Raw genomic sequence first — 18624 nt, forward strand, 5'->3', positions numbered from 1 at the left:
GTAATGAAGGAAGGACCTTCTTTCTGAGACTGCCATGGGGTGGAAGAACAACTGACACTGTCCTCCTGGTGCCCTCACTGCTGGGGTAGCATCACCCGAGCTTGGGGAGCAGAAAGCCGGGGTAATTCTTGCTCCCAGGTGATCCGTTCTGGGAGGACGCAGTACGAAGCCTCCTCTGTCTGCAGGGCTGCAGTGCTCCGCAGGGGCCAGCTGCGTGTGGGTGGCTTGGGTTGGACCCAGAGATGCTCTGTGGTGCCATCCCAGCGTAGAAAAGAGCATCAGGGTGCCAGACAGCTAATAAAATTGGCCGGGTGCGTGTTTTGCTCTTGTTAGAAACGGCACACAAAAGAATCGCTGACCTCGTTTCAGCGTGGCCGAGGAGCTTGTGTTCTTCCCCAACGGGGTGTGCAAAGCATAAATCCTGGGAGAAGGTCATCCTTCCTGCCTGCCCTCGGGAATTGGTGGAAAGATTGGAGACAGCTCAGCATTTTGCAGAAACTTTTGAGTGCGCAGGATGTTCTTTGCTATTGAAGGGGCATTTCCAACCCGCTGCACAAAACAGTCCGGGGAGAAAGTACCTTAATGAGCTGGGACCCAGTGGGACTCCCACCGCTCTCGCGGGAGGAGTAACTGGTTTGCTGGAGCATCGCATAAAAGCGCTCTGACCTCTTCAAAGACATCTTAATTGCACCAAGGTGTTTGATCCCGGTGTTAGAAGTGTCAGATTGATATGTACAGAGGGAAGGTAATGCTTTGCGCTGCTGGTGGCTGCCGCAGAAGATAAGGTTAATTTGCACGTTACCTGTGCTTTGAGCATCGTGCTGCGTGCTCATCCCTTCCCATTCAGGGCCAAACTGGTTCTTTTAGGCTTTTTCCCAACAATTGAGACATCCAACGCCATATTTTCTCTCTGGCCTCTTGCTAAAACCCAGCTGTGTGTGAGCAAATTGGCTCCGAAGCTGCCCAGGTTGGACCCTGGGGGGTACATCATACCTGATGCATCTTCTCGAGAGAGACCCTGGATGGGTTGTGGATGATCTAACATCCCTTGGGGACACCTGTAACAGCTGAGTGACGTTTACACCAGGCTTTGGCATTGCTGAAATGGGATATTGCTGTTTTCTTTCCCTATTTTGTTGCATGAAGGTGCAAAGTTATCTTGACAGTTGTGATGGTACCGGGTTGGGGGAAGGCCTACAGCAGCTCTGGGGGCTGTTCTGGCCAAAATGTATTTTGGAGCAGTGGTGGGACCTGTGTGGGTGGAGGTTGTTGGTGAAAAAATTCATTCTTGTCCCCTATCAGTATAAGCCACTGTATAAAAAGAATTATCTACCTCAAAAAAAAAAAAAGAAAAAAAAAAAAAGTTGCGTCGGGTAATCTGTGCTATTTATGAAAGATACGGTGTAAAAAAGCCCTAGATGAATATTTAGCAGCAGATGTTTGACAATGCAAACAGAAAGCACGTCCTTAAACACTCTTGTTCGGCCAAATGCTAAATAATATCTCTTTGATTTTTCTCAGAGGGAAAAATCTAACTACCCCAAAGTTGTATTTTCATATTTGTGTTGACTGACAAGGCCAGGCGTGGCATTCTAAAAACCCAAATTAAAGCCAACCCTAAAAACCCAACATAAAGCCAAATAAAACAAGCTGCCGCCACTCTGAGCGGCAACACCGCTCCAAATTCCAGTCATCCCACGGAAATGGGAATGATTGCTGGCTTCGGAGACTTTCAGAGGCGGCTCTTCTCAGCATTACAATGCTGGGTTTTATCTTCATGATGTGCAACTTCTGTTAGTTCGTTTGAAGGCAGAGTTAGACCGTCTCCATTTTTCATCGCCATCGTTGGGACTTGGGAGGATGCAATCCAACGGTCATTAAATTATTGCGTTTTTTTGTATCGCTAATAACGCAGTGTAATAACCACAGGCGGTTTTAGCCTGCAGAGCACTGTCAATGCAGAAGTGTATCAGAGCCTGTTGTGCGTCGGGGCTTTATGGGCGTTCTCGCTGTGGTCAGGCTAAACTCAAACTACCGTCCTTAAAGCATTTTTAATCTTCAGATTGCTTTATGAACACTAATCCTCCCAGCATCCTGAAAGAAGTAGGTTAAATATGATTTCCACACTGGAGAGACTCATTGACTCGTTCCGCGATGCGGAGAATTAGTGTCGGATCCGGGATTAGTGAGTGACCCCTGATAATTATGCACAGGGTCTGGCTCTGCCCCCGTTTGATTCGGGTATTTTTCCCTCTTGGAGGAGCTGTGTTTTTAGCGCGACTGGTTTTGCTCTCACTGCCGAGATCAAGATGAAGTTGTGCAGTGGTTTGCTTCGAGCTGTTGGTGCCAGTGGTGGCTTTCTGAAGAGACGACTGTGAAAACAAATCCTAGAAGCTCGAGGTCCCTTCTCGTGGCTTTATGTTTAACTGCTTTAAAGAAAGCTGACATTGGAAAAATTCTGATTGTGATTTAGGTTTGGAGAACATTTGGGGTATATTTATCTTCAAACACTCCCGCTTTCAAACAGCGTTGGTGAAAGCTAAGGATCTTGGATGTATATATGTGCACTGAGATGTCTCCTATCTCTTCTTGACAGAGGGGTGGTGGGAGCCATCGCTGTCCTTGGGTTGCACCCCTTTGCTGTTGCCATGGCTTGACCAACCCCTTTCTTGGAGTGAGGAGTTTCCAGGGAAGTTCAGCCCTGACTTAACCAGGTAAACTGGTGGAAGATCATATATTACAATGACTAATGACAATCCCAGGCTGAGAACTGCGTATGGAAATGCTCAGCCATGTTTCACCTCTTGATTGCTCTGATGCAACCACAATGGGCACAGCCCTTAGTACAGTTGGAGAACCGTGTCCAGCTTGGTGGGCTTGAAGTTTGGATGCTTCTACACACCTTTCCCAGGCTGTTTGGAGGCACCTCCGAGGGTTGCGGTGTTCTCTGCGTTGCTGCAGGTGAAATACCAACTGCTTAAACAAGCAGGGAAATCTGTTTCCTCAATGGAAAAGCTGGTAATTAGCAGCTAGTCCTAATCAGCACAGGTATCTGAAGTGTCCATTCTCTGCATAGACCACTTCTTTTTTTTTTTTTTTTTTTTTTTGGCCTCCGGCAGCACCTTTAGATGTTGCCCTAGTAAAAGAACCTGATGTTTTTCCACACATTGTGAAAACTCCAGTGACTGCCTTATTTGTTTTGCTGGGCTGAACACCTCGCCCATCTCTCGCTGGGTGTGTGGCCAAGGGTGAGAGTCTCGATGGGTATTGCTCATAACATGACAAATCTCATCAGAAAAAGAGGCGTTACGCATCTCCGTAGCAGCTTATGAACGGGTATTACCGCTTGAAGAAGGCATGTTGAAATAGCAAAGTGAAACAAAACACTCAGATTGCACAGACAGATGTCGTTCCATAGGCTGTATCAGATGCCACCAACACTTGGAGCCCTCAACTTTGGAGGTACTATCACCCCTTACATTGAAAAATAGTCATGGACTTTGTTCTGGTTGGACTTCTGCACTTTGATGGTTTTGGAAGGGTCTCTGACGGATGGAGGCTATAGTTCGGATCATGGTTTTAGTTTTCCAAGCTGTGGATCGTCTTGGAAAGCTGTTCTAAGTGAAGAAACAAAAGTCCTGCAGCCCCATAGGGATGGAGGTTGGGGAATTGCATCTTTACGTGCCTCCTATCTACTTTTGAGCTGTAGCAGTGGCGCGTGGTGGGAACAGCATCTTCGGCCATCACTGAAGCCTGATCCCCGTTGCACACCCTGCGTTGCTGGACAAGCGTGAGCATGTTTTGTGCATCGCGTGAGCTGTTTGCCACGGGGAGAAGAGCACTGATGCACATCATAGCAGCATAACAAGCCACGGCAGCAACCCTGAGGTGCACAGGAACCGCATAAGTCCCAGGAGGAGATGTGACAGCATTACCATGCTGCAGCAGAGCCGGTATTCACCCATAACACTTCATTTTATCCAGGCTTTATTTCCATAATGTTTTTTTTTTTTTTTTTTGTGTGCTGATGCTGCCAAAACTGACTGTATTTCAAGCAGCCATATTGCTACGACATCTGCACAATAGCAAAACAATTCAGTATTTTTTATTCCATGCTGAATACAAACAAGTCCTGCCTGGTTTTAACCATTTCTGTTCCCCGAGCAGCCTGTTTGCTCCCAGCCGCTCCGTGGGGTTCGTCTATATTTCCCTGCTGGCACCAGCAGTTGGTAACTTGTACACAGAAGAAGGGAGAGTCTTTGTAGCCTTTATTCCTGAAGGCTTTTATTCCTGTAGTTGGAAAAGAAATTCCTGAACATGCATTTTCCACCGAAAAAAAAACAACTGAAGAGACATGTTCCTGCAAATGCAGGAGCTCAAGTGGCTGTGTTGTCTTGGTTGGAAGCCAGCAGCTTTTTATTTTATTTTATTAATATAATACAACTCCAAAAGTTTTCTTGTGCCATGGAGAACCCACCTGGCCCATTTCACGTAGCAGCACATCAGCTGTTTGGGCAAATTCTTGAGAAACCCTGGAAAAATGTGACCTGTCAGAGCGTCTGCTATAGCAGTAAGCGGTGTTGGCTGCGTATTTTATCACTAGGTTCAGTGTCTATTGGAGAATGATGGTACTCTTAAAAAAACAAACAAAAAAAAAAACCAAAAAAAAAAACCAAACCAGAGGGGAGGAATAAACTACTCGGGATGCAACGTAAAAGGCAGTTTGTGATAGGACTTGAAGCTCATGGAGACCGTGGGTCTGGAGAGCTCTTTGGATGGGCTCCCTGGTGGGTTGGTCTTTGCTTCCTCCAGCCGGGCACACCCCAATAGCTGATATGTAGAAGTTATGAAAGAGGTCAAAATCAGTAATGAGAGGTCTTAATTATGAATCTTAGATCAAAAAAAAACAGGTTACAAAATATTACCTTGTAGCAGTGCTGACTGGATGTCAAATAATGCATAATTCCTCTTTTTTGAGCTTTATTGACGTCGTTCAACTGAAGTCTCTCCCGGACTGATGTAGTTTTCCTCTTCTGGCTTAAAGAAAAAAGTGGTAGGGAAATGCTTTCTGAAATGTGCTGCTTGGGCAGTACCTGTCGTGCTGAGAAGGGTAAGAAGCAATAATTCTCAAGTAACTTTTATGCGAGTGCAGCTCTAAGCCAAGCCGCCTTTGCATTTGCAGGGCCAGCACTTGCTGGCAGAGATCTTGGTTGTCACCTGCCGGAACCAGGACAAACCTCTTATTTCTGCTTCTTCCTCACCACCGATGAAGAATAGTCTGTTCATCCGTGCTCCTAGCCCATGCCAAAACCTCTCTCTGCCTCTTTGTAGCTGACTCTTATGCGTTGCATCCTGCTGATGGCCAACATTGGGACGTTCACTGCTGGAGCTCAGCAAGTGGTTGTCCATGAAGATGACCAAAGCAGACGCGAATCTTCTCATCTACTTAACTGAAGCTAAATTGCTGCCATCACCTGTCCCAGGAACCGCTGCTATGGGTTTATCCAGCATACTTCTCTTTTGGGTGCTTAGTCATCCTTCCTAACGTTGGACCTGGCATTGTTTTTTTTCTCCGTTGTGTTCATGTGTCTGGTGGCTTGTGCTTCAAAAAGAGCTTTATCGCACACCCATGGAAGTTTAAAGGTGCGAGACTGGCGTGTTGGCGCCCGTGTGCCTGGATCCGGGAGAGTCACTGTGGCCTCGCCAAGACGTGTGGAGGGCACGCAGCCGTGGCTTAGCAAGTCCTGGGTGAGATGTGCAGGCTGTCCCCACCCGGGTTCAGTCACCGGGAACACCAGCTCTGGGTTTTTGCTTACCTGGGTGAGGTTGTGCTCGGTTCACGGCTGGTATTTCTGCATTAACTGCCTCATAGCTGGAGTGGTTGGAGGTTCCTCTTGCCTTCCTGCTGGTGGATGCCCAGGAGGGTGGTGGAGCTGGCCAGGGCATGGATTAAGGTGTACTTTATGAATCGATCCTTGAAAAATATTAACACGTCTGGAAATTAGCTTGCCAGTCCCCTCCTGATGGAAGTATTGGAAAGTTGTGGTTTGCACTAAAATGTTACATGTTTGACTTGACTGAGGTTTTTCTCCAAACCAATTATCTTGAGCCTAGAAGGAATGAGGATGTCCATGTCTCACAGTGGGGGAAAGTAATGGTGTGATGCTGGAGTATGTTTGTATTTTTATTGAGAGTATGAGAGTCGTTCATGGCAATCATTTAACCTCAGTTCTCATCTCTCGCTGGTATATACCTCAACTGAGTATCTTAAATTGAAACGCATTTTTATGGTGTTTCCTGATGTCAAGAGAGCTGCAAGGCGTAAATTTACTGGTGCAGTTGGATATAGGATTTTGAGTGCCTGCATTCAACTGTGATTCGTGAAATCCGGGCAGAGTCCGGGAACTTGAATTTGATCTTATTTAAAAACACAGTCAATTACATACTTATAGCTTACCCAATGGCTCTGATATTTTTTGTGAGCTTATATCAAATCCTGAAGTGAAAACTCTCTTCTTTCTCAAAGTCCGTGGCCAAATTGCAGAGGTGCCGGGTTTGCCGTGTGCCGGCGGAGCCCTGAGGACCCGATCCCACTGCAGCAGAGGCACTTGCTCCCTGTGCTGGCAGATCTTTGCCTGCAGGGATGTAGTTCTGGAAAAAAAGCTCCTCTTATTGCCTTGGCCCTTCTCTATCTTGCAGCTCAAGCACATTAAACCGATTATTTATTGGGATGCATCTAGTGGGTACCATGTCATGCACCCACGGTGGGAAGGGGCAGGGTATTTTAATATAACTGCGATGACTTGTGCAAAGGTTTTTGCGTGAGTGATTAATTTTGTGAGTAGAAAAAGGCATTTGGATGAGTCACGTGCTCCGTGCAAGGCTCGGAAGCTACAAGAGGTGATGCACCCTCAGCTTTTCCACGCAAATCCCGTGCCCTGTAGGTATCTGGTGGTCTGTGCCAGTTCTGGTGGCATCTGAGCTGCTCCTGTGACCCAGCACCAGCCCAGGCGGCTGCTGCCATCACGGCTGGAGAAGGGTTTGCGGCAGCCCCTCAGTGTCAGGATAACGCTTCCCGCTCCTACAGAATATTTTCATACATGCAGATAAAAAGGTCGGAGGTGTGTGCGCGTTTGAATTTTGTTATCCTGGTGTTGGTACACCTGTATCCTTTTGTAAGCAAATTGAACGTGTGCTTGGAGAGGGCAAGGCTGCCGGAGTCCTTCTTAAAAACTACTTTGTTCTGCAAAGTTTCAGGAGCTGAACGCACTTGACTTAGTGATGTCTACCAAGAATTGCTTTTAAACTCTTCATCCTCTTTTTCTTAACCCTTTACAATTTGTCAGGATTTGGGGATGGATAGATGGTGTGAGTCTGATGTCAGAGACATGCTTTGCATTATTGTTGTCAAAGCTTTAACCAGATTGTTCCTATAATTGCATAGTGACTTTTGCTATTTCCTAATTATAAGGTGCTTGATTTCACAACTTCAGTATTTCTAACGTATTTGGAGCGTAGAGGAACCTTTCTGGGTATCTGTGTTTTAATAGCTCAGCAGTAGGCTGCTCGAGCAAGTTTCACGACTAATTGTCCATGTTTTGTTGAGCAAAATCTCAAACGCTTGAGTGAAGGTGTTAGAGGGAAAGATTAAATATATAATATTAAAAACTGATGTTCAGCCAATGCCTGTTAACAATTCTCCAGACAAACGCCAAACAACAGAGGTTTGTTTTTGCCGCGTGTAAGGAATAGACTTCCCAACACTGGGCTACGTGCTCCAGGGGTGAAGAAAGCAGCGGCGCTTCACGCAGGGGTTCATCTCCCGCTGTCTCTGCAAGCCTTTGGAGATGTTCAGGGTGTCCTTTACATCTTAGCTGAGATGTATCGCAATTGTGCATCATTCGCTGTTACTTTGGTAGAGTCCAAAATAAATCCGGTATCCATAATGTAGGTGGTAACGAGATGAGGGAGATGGAGACATGCGAAGATGGAAGATTGTCGTGTGATGTGAACAAGCTATTAACAAGGAAATGGATTAACTTACAAAAGCTTTTCTTCTCTGCTGCAATAGGGATGAGAAGAACCAGTCCATCATCGTGAGTGGGGAGTCTGGTGCTGGAAAGACGGTCTCTGCCAAATACGCCATGCGCTTCTTTGCAACCGTCGGCGGTTCTGCCAGCGAGACCAACATCGAAGCCAAAGTCCTTGCGTCGAGCCCAATTATGGAGGTAAAAGCTGAAAAATTTCCTTTATCCAGCTTTGAAGTCATCATGGTGTCTGTCTCTCCAGAAGTCACAAAAACAATGAGAGCTGTAGGGGTTTGTGAGCCAGACCCGATTTCCAGTCTCACAGCAACCCTGAGCTGATGTGAAAATATAGAAATATGCCGATAACCTGTTTAATCCACCCACTTGCTTCTCTGTTTGGTCTTGAAGCTGAGCCCACGCGTTCCCAGCACAGGTCCAGCAGCTGGGCTTTGACGGCGCTCCGGAGCGGAGAGCCCGAGCGGTGCTGCCGGCACCATCAATATTTTATCATCTTGACCTTCCTGCTCCTTTTGCCACTGCACGGTACCTCCTAATCTTCTCTAATTGTGAAAGCACGAAATAGAAAAGAAAGGGATAAATCTATTTGAGATATTTCAATGCAGTTTCATTTTTTGTCAATTTTCTGATGCTGTCGATCATTTAGAGGAATAACAAGCCCTATTATAGGGAAATTGCGGCTCTGAAGGAAAAAAATATCCTTTTATAAATATAAAAGAAAGGGAAGGAGGCTTTGTTACATTGCACTGTGACCAGACGGGGAAATTAAAGATCTGAGTGCCTAAATCCCCGTTTCCAAACAGATTTTGGGGTCAGAGTGCCTTCATTTGCAAAATATCCGAGTCAGCCTGAAGAGAAGATTTGGGCCTTTCCAAAGTCAGTTAAGGACTTCAGACTTGTGTGACTTTTTTCGTTTAAAGCAGGAGCTCGCAGGGCCGCTGTAGCTGAGCTTGTCCTGCGCTTAATCTTAGCCTTGGTGTGACCTTAGACTTGGCTTAACCTGCAGGGAGGCTTCCCACCGCAGTGGCTCGTGGCCAAATTGTCTAATAGTCACGGAGGTGGTGGCTGATCCAGGATGAAAACCAAGCCCCCCCAGCCCGAGAGGCAGCACGGGTGGTCCGGCATCGTGCTGCCCGACATGGGGTGCAAACTGGAACTGTAAACCAAGTGGTGGTGCAGACGAGCAGTTAGAAAAGCCACGCGGGTGTACGGCTGACAGAGGACGCTCCACGGTCTGTCACAGTGTGGGCTTCCAGTTTTTTTTTTTTTCCTCCTCCTCCTGTGCCTCTGTGAAATGTAGCTCCAATACCTGGGAACGCTTAAAAGCATCCAAGGAAAAATTCATAGCGCGTGCTATTCTTCTGTATGACCCCATAATTTTATGGCTCTAATTTTCTTGCCTGTGTTCAGTTCTGGATATAATTTCTAAGTGCTGAGGCCAGGGAAACTTGTCTGTCTTTATTGGAAATTGAGGAGAACGTTGCCCACGCAAAAACCGTAAAAGAGAACTGCCTGGTTTGCAAAAACCCCAAAGTTTAAATGTGAAGATGGAGTAGAGGGAGGTGTGTGTCATGAGATTGTCCTTAGCAATGAGATGCGTCGTTTTTGATTTACGGGACGTACAGCCTCTCTACTTTATAGACAAGGAACTGAAGATAAGGTGATGATGGTAATTTTGGATTGTACAATATCTAGTTGTAGTCTTTGCTGTTGGAGTTTGTGAACCTCTTATTTCCCTGGGGGATGGGTGTTGGGCTCTGGGCAGAAATGGAGATTGGGTGCTCTGCCTCTGCCCTGCGGGTCTGGGGTGCGTGTTGGAGGTGAGAATTGGGAACTCTGGGTCCGGGAGCACTGGGAGCGATGGGGAAGGGTGAGATGCAGTGAATCAATGGGCTCTGGGGGAAGGAGGCGCATTAGCTAGCAGAGAGGTCGGGTTGGTGGTGGAGGGATGGGGCAAGGAGCAGGCAGGGCTTGTTGAGGTCGTCTGTGCCCTTTGAGAGGTGCGTGAGGGCCCGTTCCCTTTCATCGCTTCTCCTGTGTTTGTTTGAGGCTCCTCATCTCAGGGCGGGGGAATGGTGGTAGAAAATAAGGCTGGTGTAGCCGTGGATGAGAATATCGACTTTCTCTGGCCCTCTTGAATCGCAAGGAGTTGCTCCTTTGGCTGCTTGATGGATTCCCGTGTTTGCAGTGCTGCCCTCCCGATGTTTGCACATGGGCTGGATTCTCTCCTCGCCCAGGAGGTGACTGGTAGGTGCTGGAGAGGGGGCCACCAAATCCATGGACTGAAGCTGGAACATCTGGAGACGGGATTGCAGCTGGTTCCCTCCCTCTCGCAGGGCTTCTTCGCCCGTGTCCCCTCCAGGAATGCTGCCAATGTTGGCTGTTCATGAACAAAGATGGGGGCATCCTATGAGACAAAACGGGGGTGCTCTGGCTGTTGGGATGTAGGTGATCTGATTACTGTATAAATACTCGTTTCTGTTGATATGCATTTTTCTTCCATAAAAATTCAGGAGACATCACATTTTCAGCGAAGAGACCTCCCCAAAGTCGCGTCGTTGCTCTGCCTTCTCCATCTGGGAAGGGGTTTTCCTCAAATCCTCACGTGACTGTTTATGCAACGCTGATTACAAACTTAAATGTTTAAAAAATGTAAAAATTAAATTAGAGATTCGTGTTGAATTTTGTTGTATGCAGGCAATTGGAAATGCTAAAACAACGCGGAATGACAACAGCAGTCGCTTTGGGAAGTACATTCAGATCGGCTTTGATAAAAGATACCACATCATTGGTGCCAACATGAGGACGTATCTGTTGGAAAAATCCCGAGTCGTATTCCAGGTGAGGAGCTGTGCTTTTTTTTCTTTCCTACTTTTGTTTTTTTTCTTTTGAGTGCGGTACTCGGGGGAATTTAATAGTCTGGATCTTTTCTTTGGATTAAAAAAATGGCTTTAAAAGTAGCCTTCCTGGTGGACACGGCTGCCAGACGTGTCTTTCGGGCTTGGTCTTTTACAGTTGTTCTTGATAATCCCAACCTGGTGACCTCCTTCTGGAGGAATACGTACCTGCGAGACTCATTAATTGGCCTCTGATTGTTCCCTCCGCGCCTGAAGTTGGAGCCCCGAGGAGAGACCGCTGCTCCCGGCCTGGCTGCCGAGCAGGGATGGAAAACGTTTTTCTGGGCAGCTGCTGAGATTTTTACTGAGCGTAAAAAGGCAGGAAGGGATAACTTGCAGGCAACAGTCTTTTGTTTTGAAGATGGAGGAGAAACGGGAGAAGGGCTGAGGTGGCTGATGTCTCTGCTGCAGCACATCCCTGTGGGTCTCTTGTCCAGGGCTCAGGATAAGCTTTCTTGGTTTCTGCTTAATATTTGGCTCAGAAGCACCTGCAAAACTTTTGTCCTTACACAAAAAAAACCCCAAATACAAAAATCCTACAACCAAACAATCTTGGGAAGCCATGAGTGTAGGCCACCTCTTTTAACATTGCTGTCAGTTTGCAACATGGTGTTTGTTAGCTAACTTAGCTTTTAGGGGTAAGACGTGGAAGGTAATATCAAGTTATTTATTTCCTTTGCAGGATGGGCAATATACTTTGGTCAGGGCAAGGCTTGGCACCTCCTTTTTCCCAGGTGGCACAAGGTCCTCGTCATGGTGGCACCAAGGAGGTCTTGATGGTGGGAAGCAGGGGAGGGGGTCAGGGTGGACTTAGGCTCAGTGGGCACTGGTCTGAGGATGGGAGCACAGGTGTAACCTCTTCTTGCCTTTGTTAATTCAGCATTTTCCCTCGTAGGCGGAGGACGAACGCAACTACCACATCTTCTATCAGCTTTGTGCCTCGGCGAGTCTTCCAGAATTCAAAGAACTTGGACTAAGTAAGTACTTCTACCTCCCCGTTTGCCGGTGGCGGCTGCCTGGGTGTGATGGCAACAGGAAGACATTGTGGGATTAGGAGCGCAGGTCATCCAGGAGGTTGCGTGTGCCTCTTCAGTGGGAGGAGGTAGAGGGAGATAAGCTTGAAGGGCTTCTTCTCCCCAGTGGAGAAGGTTTGCTCGTGCCACCTCTAGGGATGTGGCACCTTGGATGGGACACCAGCCCTCGGCAGCTCTGCTGTGCAGCAGCTTGCTCCGTAAAATGCACGAAGCTTGTGTGGCGCTGGTGGGTGCTGTCAGGCTCCTGCAGGCTCTGCTGGTGGTTAGGAGCCGTTGCTGGAGGTTAGCCATGGTGGAAGAAGACCCTGTATTTTGTAGAAACTGCATGCACAACCACAGTGAACCACACACTGGCAGATGCCAGCTGATGCAGGGAGAGAATGTATTAATCTTATAGGAAACTTGCATAAAAATCTGTATTTTGAATGAAGTATGAGTATGGGTTCATCTGGCCAGTGTCTTGCAGCTTTGTCCTTTGAATCCGTTATCTTTTTAGATTGGCTGTCAATGGTTAACTCCCCGGATGCATCCCAAGTTGTTTTTTTTTTTTTCCCCCCAGGATTTGCAGCAAAACCTCCATAAGACACCTGAATAAGAGGTTTTTCACTTGCAGCAGGGGGTGCAGAGATGTGTTGTAATTAATTTTTTAATCTTGAATGTTTGCTGTTGCTTAAAAAGAGAAGCGAGGCTTAAAACATCCTTTTAAGTGTTTAAAAGGCAGGTCATGATCCCAACATGGAGCATCTTGCTGCTGCAGAGTCTCGCAGAGGTTTCCATCGTGGCTACGGAGCATAAGATAACTTCTGAGACTGTCTAGGCGTAATCTTATTGTCTGTCCCAGGACACCTGGGTGGGAGGTGAAGGTTTCTCGTGATTCACTGTGCACCAACCGTAGCGTGAAACCTGGTCCATAGGTCAATGCTTGTGCTGGACCTGGGGCTCCTTTTGGTCTCTAAGGGTCCCAAAATGATGTTCTTCTGACAGTGGCTTCCCAGCTACTGTCAAAAAAGCCCATGTTTGGTCCCATTGCATGCTCACGTGATCCCAGAGCGCATCTCTTGGAGCGCTTTGAAGAAGTTTCTAGCATGGAGTTACACGCTTCATTTTTGCAAAGATACCCCGAGTAATGCTGTTGTCCGTTGGCGTCTTAAAATTCAGAAATAAATAATTTCAACCCCGTCTGGGAGACAGGTTGCTGTGGGAGAGCTCCGGCTGTGAAACCACCTTTCTCTTCTTGGGAGCAGAGGAAATCTCAGCCTTTTTCGACATGATTCTTTAAAAGCCTCGTCTATATTTCTGGTGACTGGGAATATTGAACGCTCAGAGCTTTCTGCTCTCCTGGTGCATCATCCAGGACATCTTTATACTGGTGCGACTGTGGCTCTCGACTTCAGTGTCTCAAGGGAGGATGTATAATCGCAACAGCTGGCAGCGTAGGAGGTGATGGGTGCCAGGGCTGCTACCCCAAAAGGCATTTCACTGGAAGGAAAGCCCTTTTTGGGTCATTTCTTATCAAAATTTGATGTTGTCAGTCTCCAGCTGTGCTTTTCCGTGGTGCTTGTGGGTTTGTTGTAGCGCAGGATGTGCAGGTATCCATCCGTACAGCCTGCTGCTTCGGGTAAAACGCAACATCCAGAAAAGAAGTGATTCTCTCCGAAATTAAAGCTGAGTGTCTTCAGCGTTTCCTGCGCCGTCACCTTGCAAGAGCTTGAAAATACCTCCCTGAAATGTTTTTGTAGCTGGCGGATGCGTGGTGCTCGTGTGCTTGGTGGGGTTGGCTTCTGGGCGACAGGGATGTGGCCACCGTGAGCTGCTTTTATTAGGGCGAACCGGGCTCTGCCCTGACCTGTTGAATTAATAGTGCTGCGCAGTTTTCTGTGAGCTCAAGTGTGCAGAATTCGTTTATTTTTCTTTCTTTTGAGTTGGTTTTTTTTTGGTTTTTTTTTTTTTTTTTTCCATTACCACCTCTGCATCGGATTTACTAGCCCGTATCTCAAGATGACTGGTCAAACTTATTTCCTCATGTGAGCTGTACCTTACCTCCCTGTCAACCTCTTCTTCCCAAGGCTTCTACAAACCAAGGAGTATCTTGATGTAAAAGTCCATCTTTTGTTAGACAGAGAGCAGGATGTATGTTTTTCCCTCTCAAAAGCAGGAGCTGTTGCTTTTCCTTTGGGTCTTGTACACGCAAAGAATTGTTGTTACTCTCTTCTATATTGCAAAAAACTGGAAAGCCGAGAGTCTCTAAACTTAGGTGAGCCCAGCACAGCAAACCAGTTAAGTGTTGGCTTTTCAGGTAAAGCAATCCTAAAAGTTTGATTTTTTTTTTTTGTTTTATTTTTTTTTTAAACTAGAAAGTAAATATGTGACTTAAAATGTGCGTGCCCTTTTGAAGCCTGGTGTCTGACTTCATGATCACTGCGCCTGGGCAGTGGCGCAAAACAGGAATATGCTTGTTTTGTTTGCAGTGAATGAAAGGGTTTCTGCGGTTATTAAAATGATTGCACGCGTGTTGAGATGTAAATATTGGAGTCGGTTATAACAGAGATGACTTGAGGCAGAAGCAGATCCCAACATGGATGGTTAAAATCGGAGGCTGACGTCCCGTTCTTATCAACCGCTGCCAGCCCTGGTTGTGTCTCGCAAGGTGACACGTGGCGACATCGAGCTGTTAATGTGATGTGCTCCATCACGGGCCGGGTGAGCTCCCATCGTGCTGGGAGGACTGGGATGGACATCGTCTCTCTGACCCCAATCAGCATTTTCTGCCCCTCATTCCTGACGCTCCAGCAACAAGGAGAGTTATGGAAACCTCCGGCTCCCGGGGCTTAGTATGCCAAAAAGAATTAAATGTTTTTCTTACAGCCTGAAAGTACAGCTAGTGCAAAAGCCTGCGGCAGGGCTGCGAAGGGATGGGGACCTTCTGGTGGCAACGGGAATCAAAAAAAGTGCCGATTGCAGTGATTTTAAAGGTTACCAGCAGGCTGATGTGGAATGCACAGTAGGCTGCTGCTTTTCTCATTATTTTCGTGATCCTTGGGAAAAATACGTTTGTGAGTGTTTAACGATCTTTCTGAGCTGTTCTCGGCGAGTTCCTCCTACCCGGTTTGAAACGACTTGAAGCTGAGAACCCATTCTGGGTGGGATGGGGAGGTTCTCCAGCTCCTGGGCTCCTCCAGCCCTTCCTGGGGCCAAGCCCGCTCCCGCACTGCTAGGACTCAGGTTTTGGCCTCAAATAAGTCCTCGTTTTAAGGAGGGGTGGTTGCAGGTGAAGCTTTTTAAAGTAGGTACAAATCCCGCCGTCTCTTCTTCTTGTATCTGCATTTAAAATGCTTCTCGGTCTCCATAGGATTTAGCCTTGCGTCGTCCTGAAATAACTTTGCTAAAGCACGGATGCTTAAATGGTGTAATGCCGGCACTGCGAGCACTCCTCCATTCCCTTTGCTCCCCGGGTTTAAGGCCTTATGTGGGAAAGGCATTACAATGTCTGAATTGGTCGTGAGTGTGTAAAATAAGATGAAAAAAATTGAAAGTAGTAACCTCAGTATTGGAAGTAATATGCACCTGTGCAACAGAGCAGTTATTCGAAGCCTGAACAGACCACAGCTCTGCCCTGGCTGAACTTGCTTTGCATGGGGAAGGAGTTTCATTACTGCAAGAATTAATTACAGTGACTTACCAAGGTTATACTTTACCCATTTCCCAGCAAACCCTAGTTTAAAGGAGGCGGGTGCCCTTCGAGGATGGGCAGGATGGGGGACAGGGAGCATCCTAGTGCACGATCTGGAAAGCTACAGCTTGCTGATGTATTTCTTCTCTTTTTTTTTTTTTTTTTTTTTTTTTTTTTCCCTCTTCTCTCCTAGCATGTGCCGAAGACTTTTTCTACACTTCTCAGGGAGGTGACACATCCATCGAGGGCGTGGACGATGCTGATGACTTTGAGAAAACCAGGCACGCCTTCACCCTGCTTGGTAAGGGGTTCTTCTGCTTGGAGGCTTCCCGGCAGAAGTCTCTCGCAAATGTTTTTTCAGTATTTTGCCTGAATTATATGACTCTCCTGTAATGCTAAGAGGTATAAATCCATCTTCCTATTGACCTAGTTGGCTTTGCCTTGTTCTTTAGTATGAGCTGCAGAATTGTTTCTTACAGCTGTCTGCAAAGCAGCGGAGGAGAGTGAATTTAAGAGAAACCAAAATAAACCATTCTGGAGTCAAAGCTGCGCTGCAGCTTCGACTTGCTATTTTTTTCACCCTATTTACAAGCAGGAAAAGAGCTATTACTCCGCAGTTCAATCCGTATTTGGGTTGAGGGTGATGTCACTTCTCGGACCACCACTGTATTGTACCAAGTAGCTAATTCCTGGGAATAATGAGCTGAGCACATCCCTGCTGTGCAGAGGCCGGGTTTGCATGGCCAGCTGTGAAATCTACCCCTGCAACAACCACTGGTTACACGGTGCCGCATCCTGCCTGCGGCAGTGACTATTTGAAAGGAAAAAACAAATTTTGCAGGTGGAAAACTTTTTCCCGGAGTTTATGAATGTTTATCTGAAGCCAAGTTTTTAAATCCTGTTAAGTCTCGGTGCCTCTCCGTTGCATTTCATCTGCTGGGAGAGGAGCTCATGATGTTTGCAGCCAGCTGTGAAATCCCCCTGAGCAGCTGCATCGTGACCACTGCGCTGGGCTGGCGGCGAGCATGGGGACTCATTTCAAACGCTATAACTGCAAGCGTTTCCCCCAAATTTGTCCTCTTTGTGTTTTAGGTGGGCCGCATCTCTTTTTCTTTGGGGTGACAGCGGGATCTTGTTGTTTACCCTCCTCTTGCCCAACTTGTGCGACTGCTAGCTGTTAACTACTCCAAAAAATATGATGCCTCTGGTCACTCCAAACTTGCCCGTGGGACTGTAATCCCCAAGGGATTCTCTCGCCATCCCCTTGCCACCTGCAGTCTTGCTTTGGTCCTCTCTCTGTGTCCCCAAAGAGCTCCCCTGTCTCCTTGCTGGTCCCCACGAAGCGCTGTGCGAGCATCTTCCTCTGCGGCCAATTTTTCCTGCTTTTCGCATGCTTCCTCTGGCTCGGCCTTTCCTCGTTTCTTTCAGTGTTTCCCAGCTCTGTCTGCTTCTGTCCGGGGCCTGCTGAAATTGCTACTACGCTTTCTAGTCTTGCCTTTTTATGTGTAACAAGGAGAAGTCAGATTTATCTGCAAATCCCTGCCCTAGCCAGGCCTAACTCCAACTAAGAGTGCCAAGTAACAGCAGAGCGTTGCTCCTTTTTAGTAACCTTGAAACGTTTCTCACTGTGCTGATAAGAGAAAAGTCCCGAGGGAGAGAAAGGGAAGCTCTTGGTAATTCAAAAACCAGCAGGTGATGTCTCAGACCTTGGGTAGATAATTAGGACACCAGCACTGTACACAAAAGGGGCACAGAAAGCCCAGTTGGGATGTAAAAATGCAAGATATGACAAGAAAGCTGCGTGCAAGCTGCTGCTGAGCAAAGCCCCTGCTGGGAACGCTGGCAAAAACCTGCCAGAAAAATACAGAAAGCAATAATATCTTACAACCCCCAGTGAAGACCCACAACACGTAGCTCCTGTTGAGACGCTGGGGACACGTAAGACAGAGCTTCACATCCACCTCCCTGGTGATTTGCTGTAGCACCGGTCTGGAGGCGTTGCGCATCATGGGCACGGCTTTAATTTTCTCTTCTGTTTGTGGGACACCGGCAATAAGTTGTAATTTCTGTGCTTCGGCTGTCAGTGAGATCTCGCTGTTGCACTACGATCGCAGAGAAGCAATTCCTTGTTCTATAGAAGCCCGTGGAGCCCTTATAGCTCTGGTCCCATTTGATCATTATGGGGTAGCATCCTAGGTTTCGTGCACGTTTGCAATAGTATTAAACCCATCTCTGATAAAATCGCTTTGATGCAATCATTAGGGGTCAAGAAATCACACGGGGAGCTCCTCTCGCCGCCTTCGCTGTCATTTTTGAGTGATGACTTTACGGAGAGTTTATGATGAGTTTTATTGGGAGAGGTCTGATCATTCTGAAAACCAATGGCCCGGGAAGGAAATCAAACACCGCGTGCGTTCTCAAATCAACTGTAAATTGCGGTTTATTTTCTGTTGTGAAAAATTAGTCTATCAATTGTTCCCGTAGGAGTGAAGGAGTCTCATCAGACGACCATTTTTAGGATAATTGCTGCCATTCTGCACCTAGGGAACCTGGAAATCCAAGGGGAACGCGATGGCGATGCTTGTAGCGTATCGGTAGGTCACATGTGGGACACGTGGGGAACTTTTTATGCTTGTAAATTGACTCGCGTTGGATGTGTTGAGCTTTGCAGCAGTATCCTTTGGTAGAAAGCTCTTTTCCTCCTGGTTTTCTTAGCTTTTTTTTTTTTTTTTTTTTTTTTTTGAAAACACATCATAATTTCCTGGTTGTTTTCTTTTTCCTGGAAGATAGTGCGTTATTTATCCTCTTCAGCCAGCCCAGCGAGATGATTCAAAGGTCGTTTTCCACCTTAAGTCCCAACCCATCTTTAACTCTTCCCCCTTTCTTAAAAGACTCGGTGCACCGAGTATTGGGGGAACGGTGATTCCCACCAGCAGAAGGTGTGATGCTCCACAACCGCTTTCCTACAGGCAAAGCCA

At 47.0% G+C, this 18624-nt stretch overlaps 1 protein-coding gene across 3 annotated transcripts in view; it reads left to right on the forward strand.

Moving 5' to 3' along the window:
- LOC128902110 (unconventional myosin-Vb-like) overlaps positions 1 to 18624 on the forward strand; it is a 154371-nt gene that overhangs the window by 43061 nt on the left and 92686 nt on the right. For all 3 annotated transcript variants that reach the window (XM_054184497.1, XM_054184498.1, XM_054184499.1), the window contains 5 exons: positions 8072 to 8228; positions 10743 to 10886; positions 11838 to 11919; positions 15840 to 15947; positions 18131 to 18240. In XM_054184497.1, coding sequence (XP_054040472.1) covers positions 8072 to 8228; positions 10743 to 10886; positions 11838 to 11919; positions 15840 to 15947; positions 18131 to 18240 — 601 coding nt within the window. The remainder of the gene's footprint in view (positions 1 to 8071; positions 8229 to 10742; positions 10887 to 11837; positions 11920 to 15839; positions 15948 to 18130; positions 18241 to 18624) is intronic.

The sequence above is a fragment of the Rissa tridactyla genome, chromosome W (genome assembly GCF_028500815.1).
Source record: "Rissa tridactyla isolate bRisTri1 chromosome W, bRisTri1.patW.cur.20221130, whole genome shotgun sequence".
Classification (NCBI taxonomy): Eukaryota; Metazoa; Chordata; class Aves; order Charadriiformes; family Laridae; genus Rissa; species Rissa tridactyla.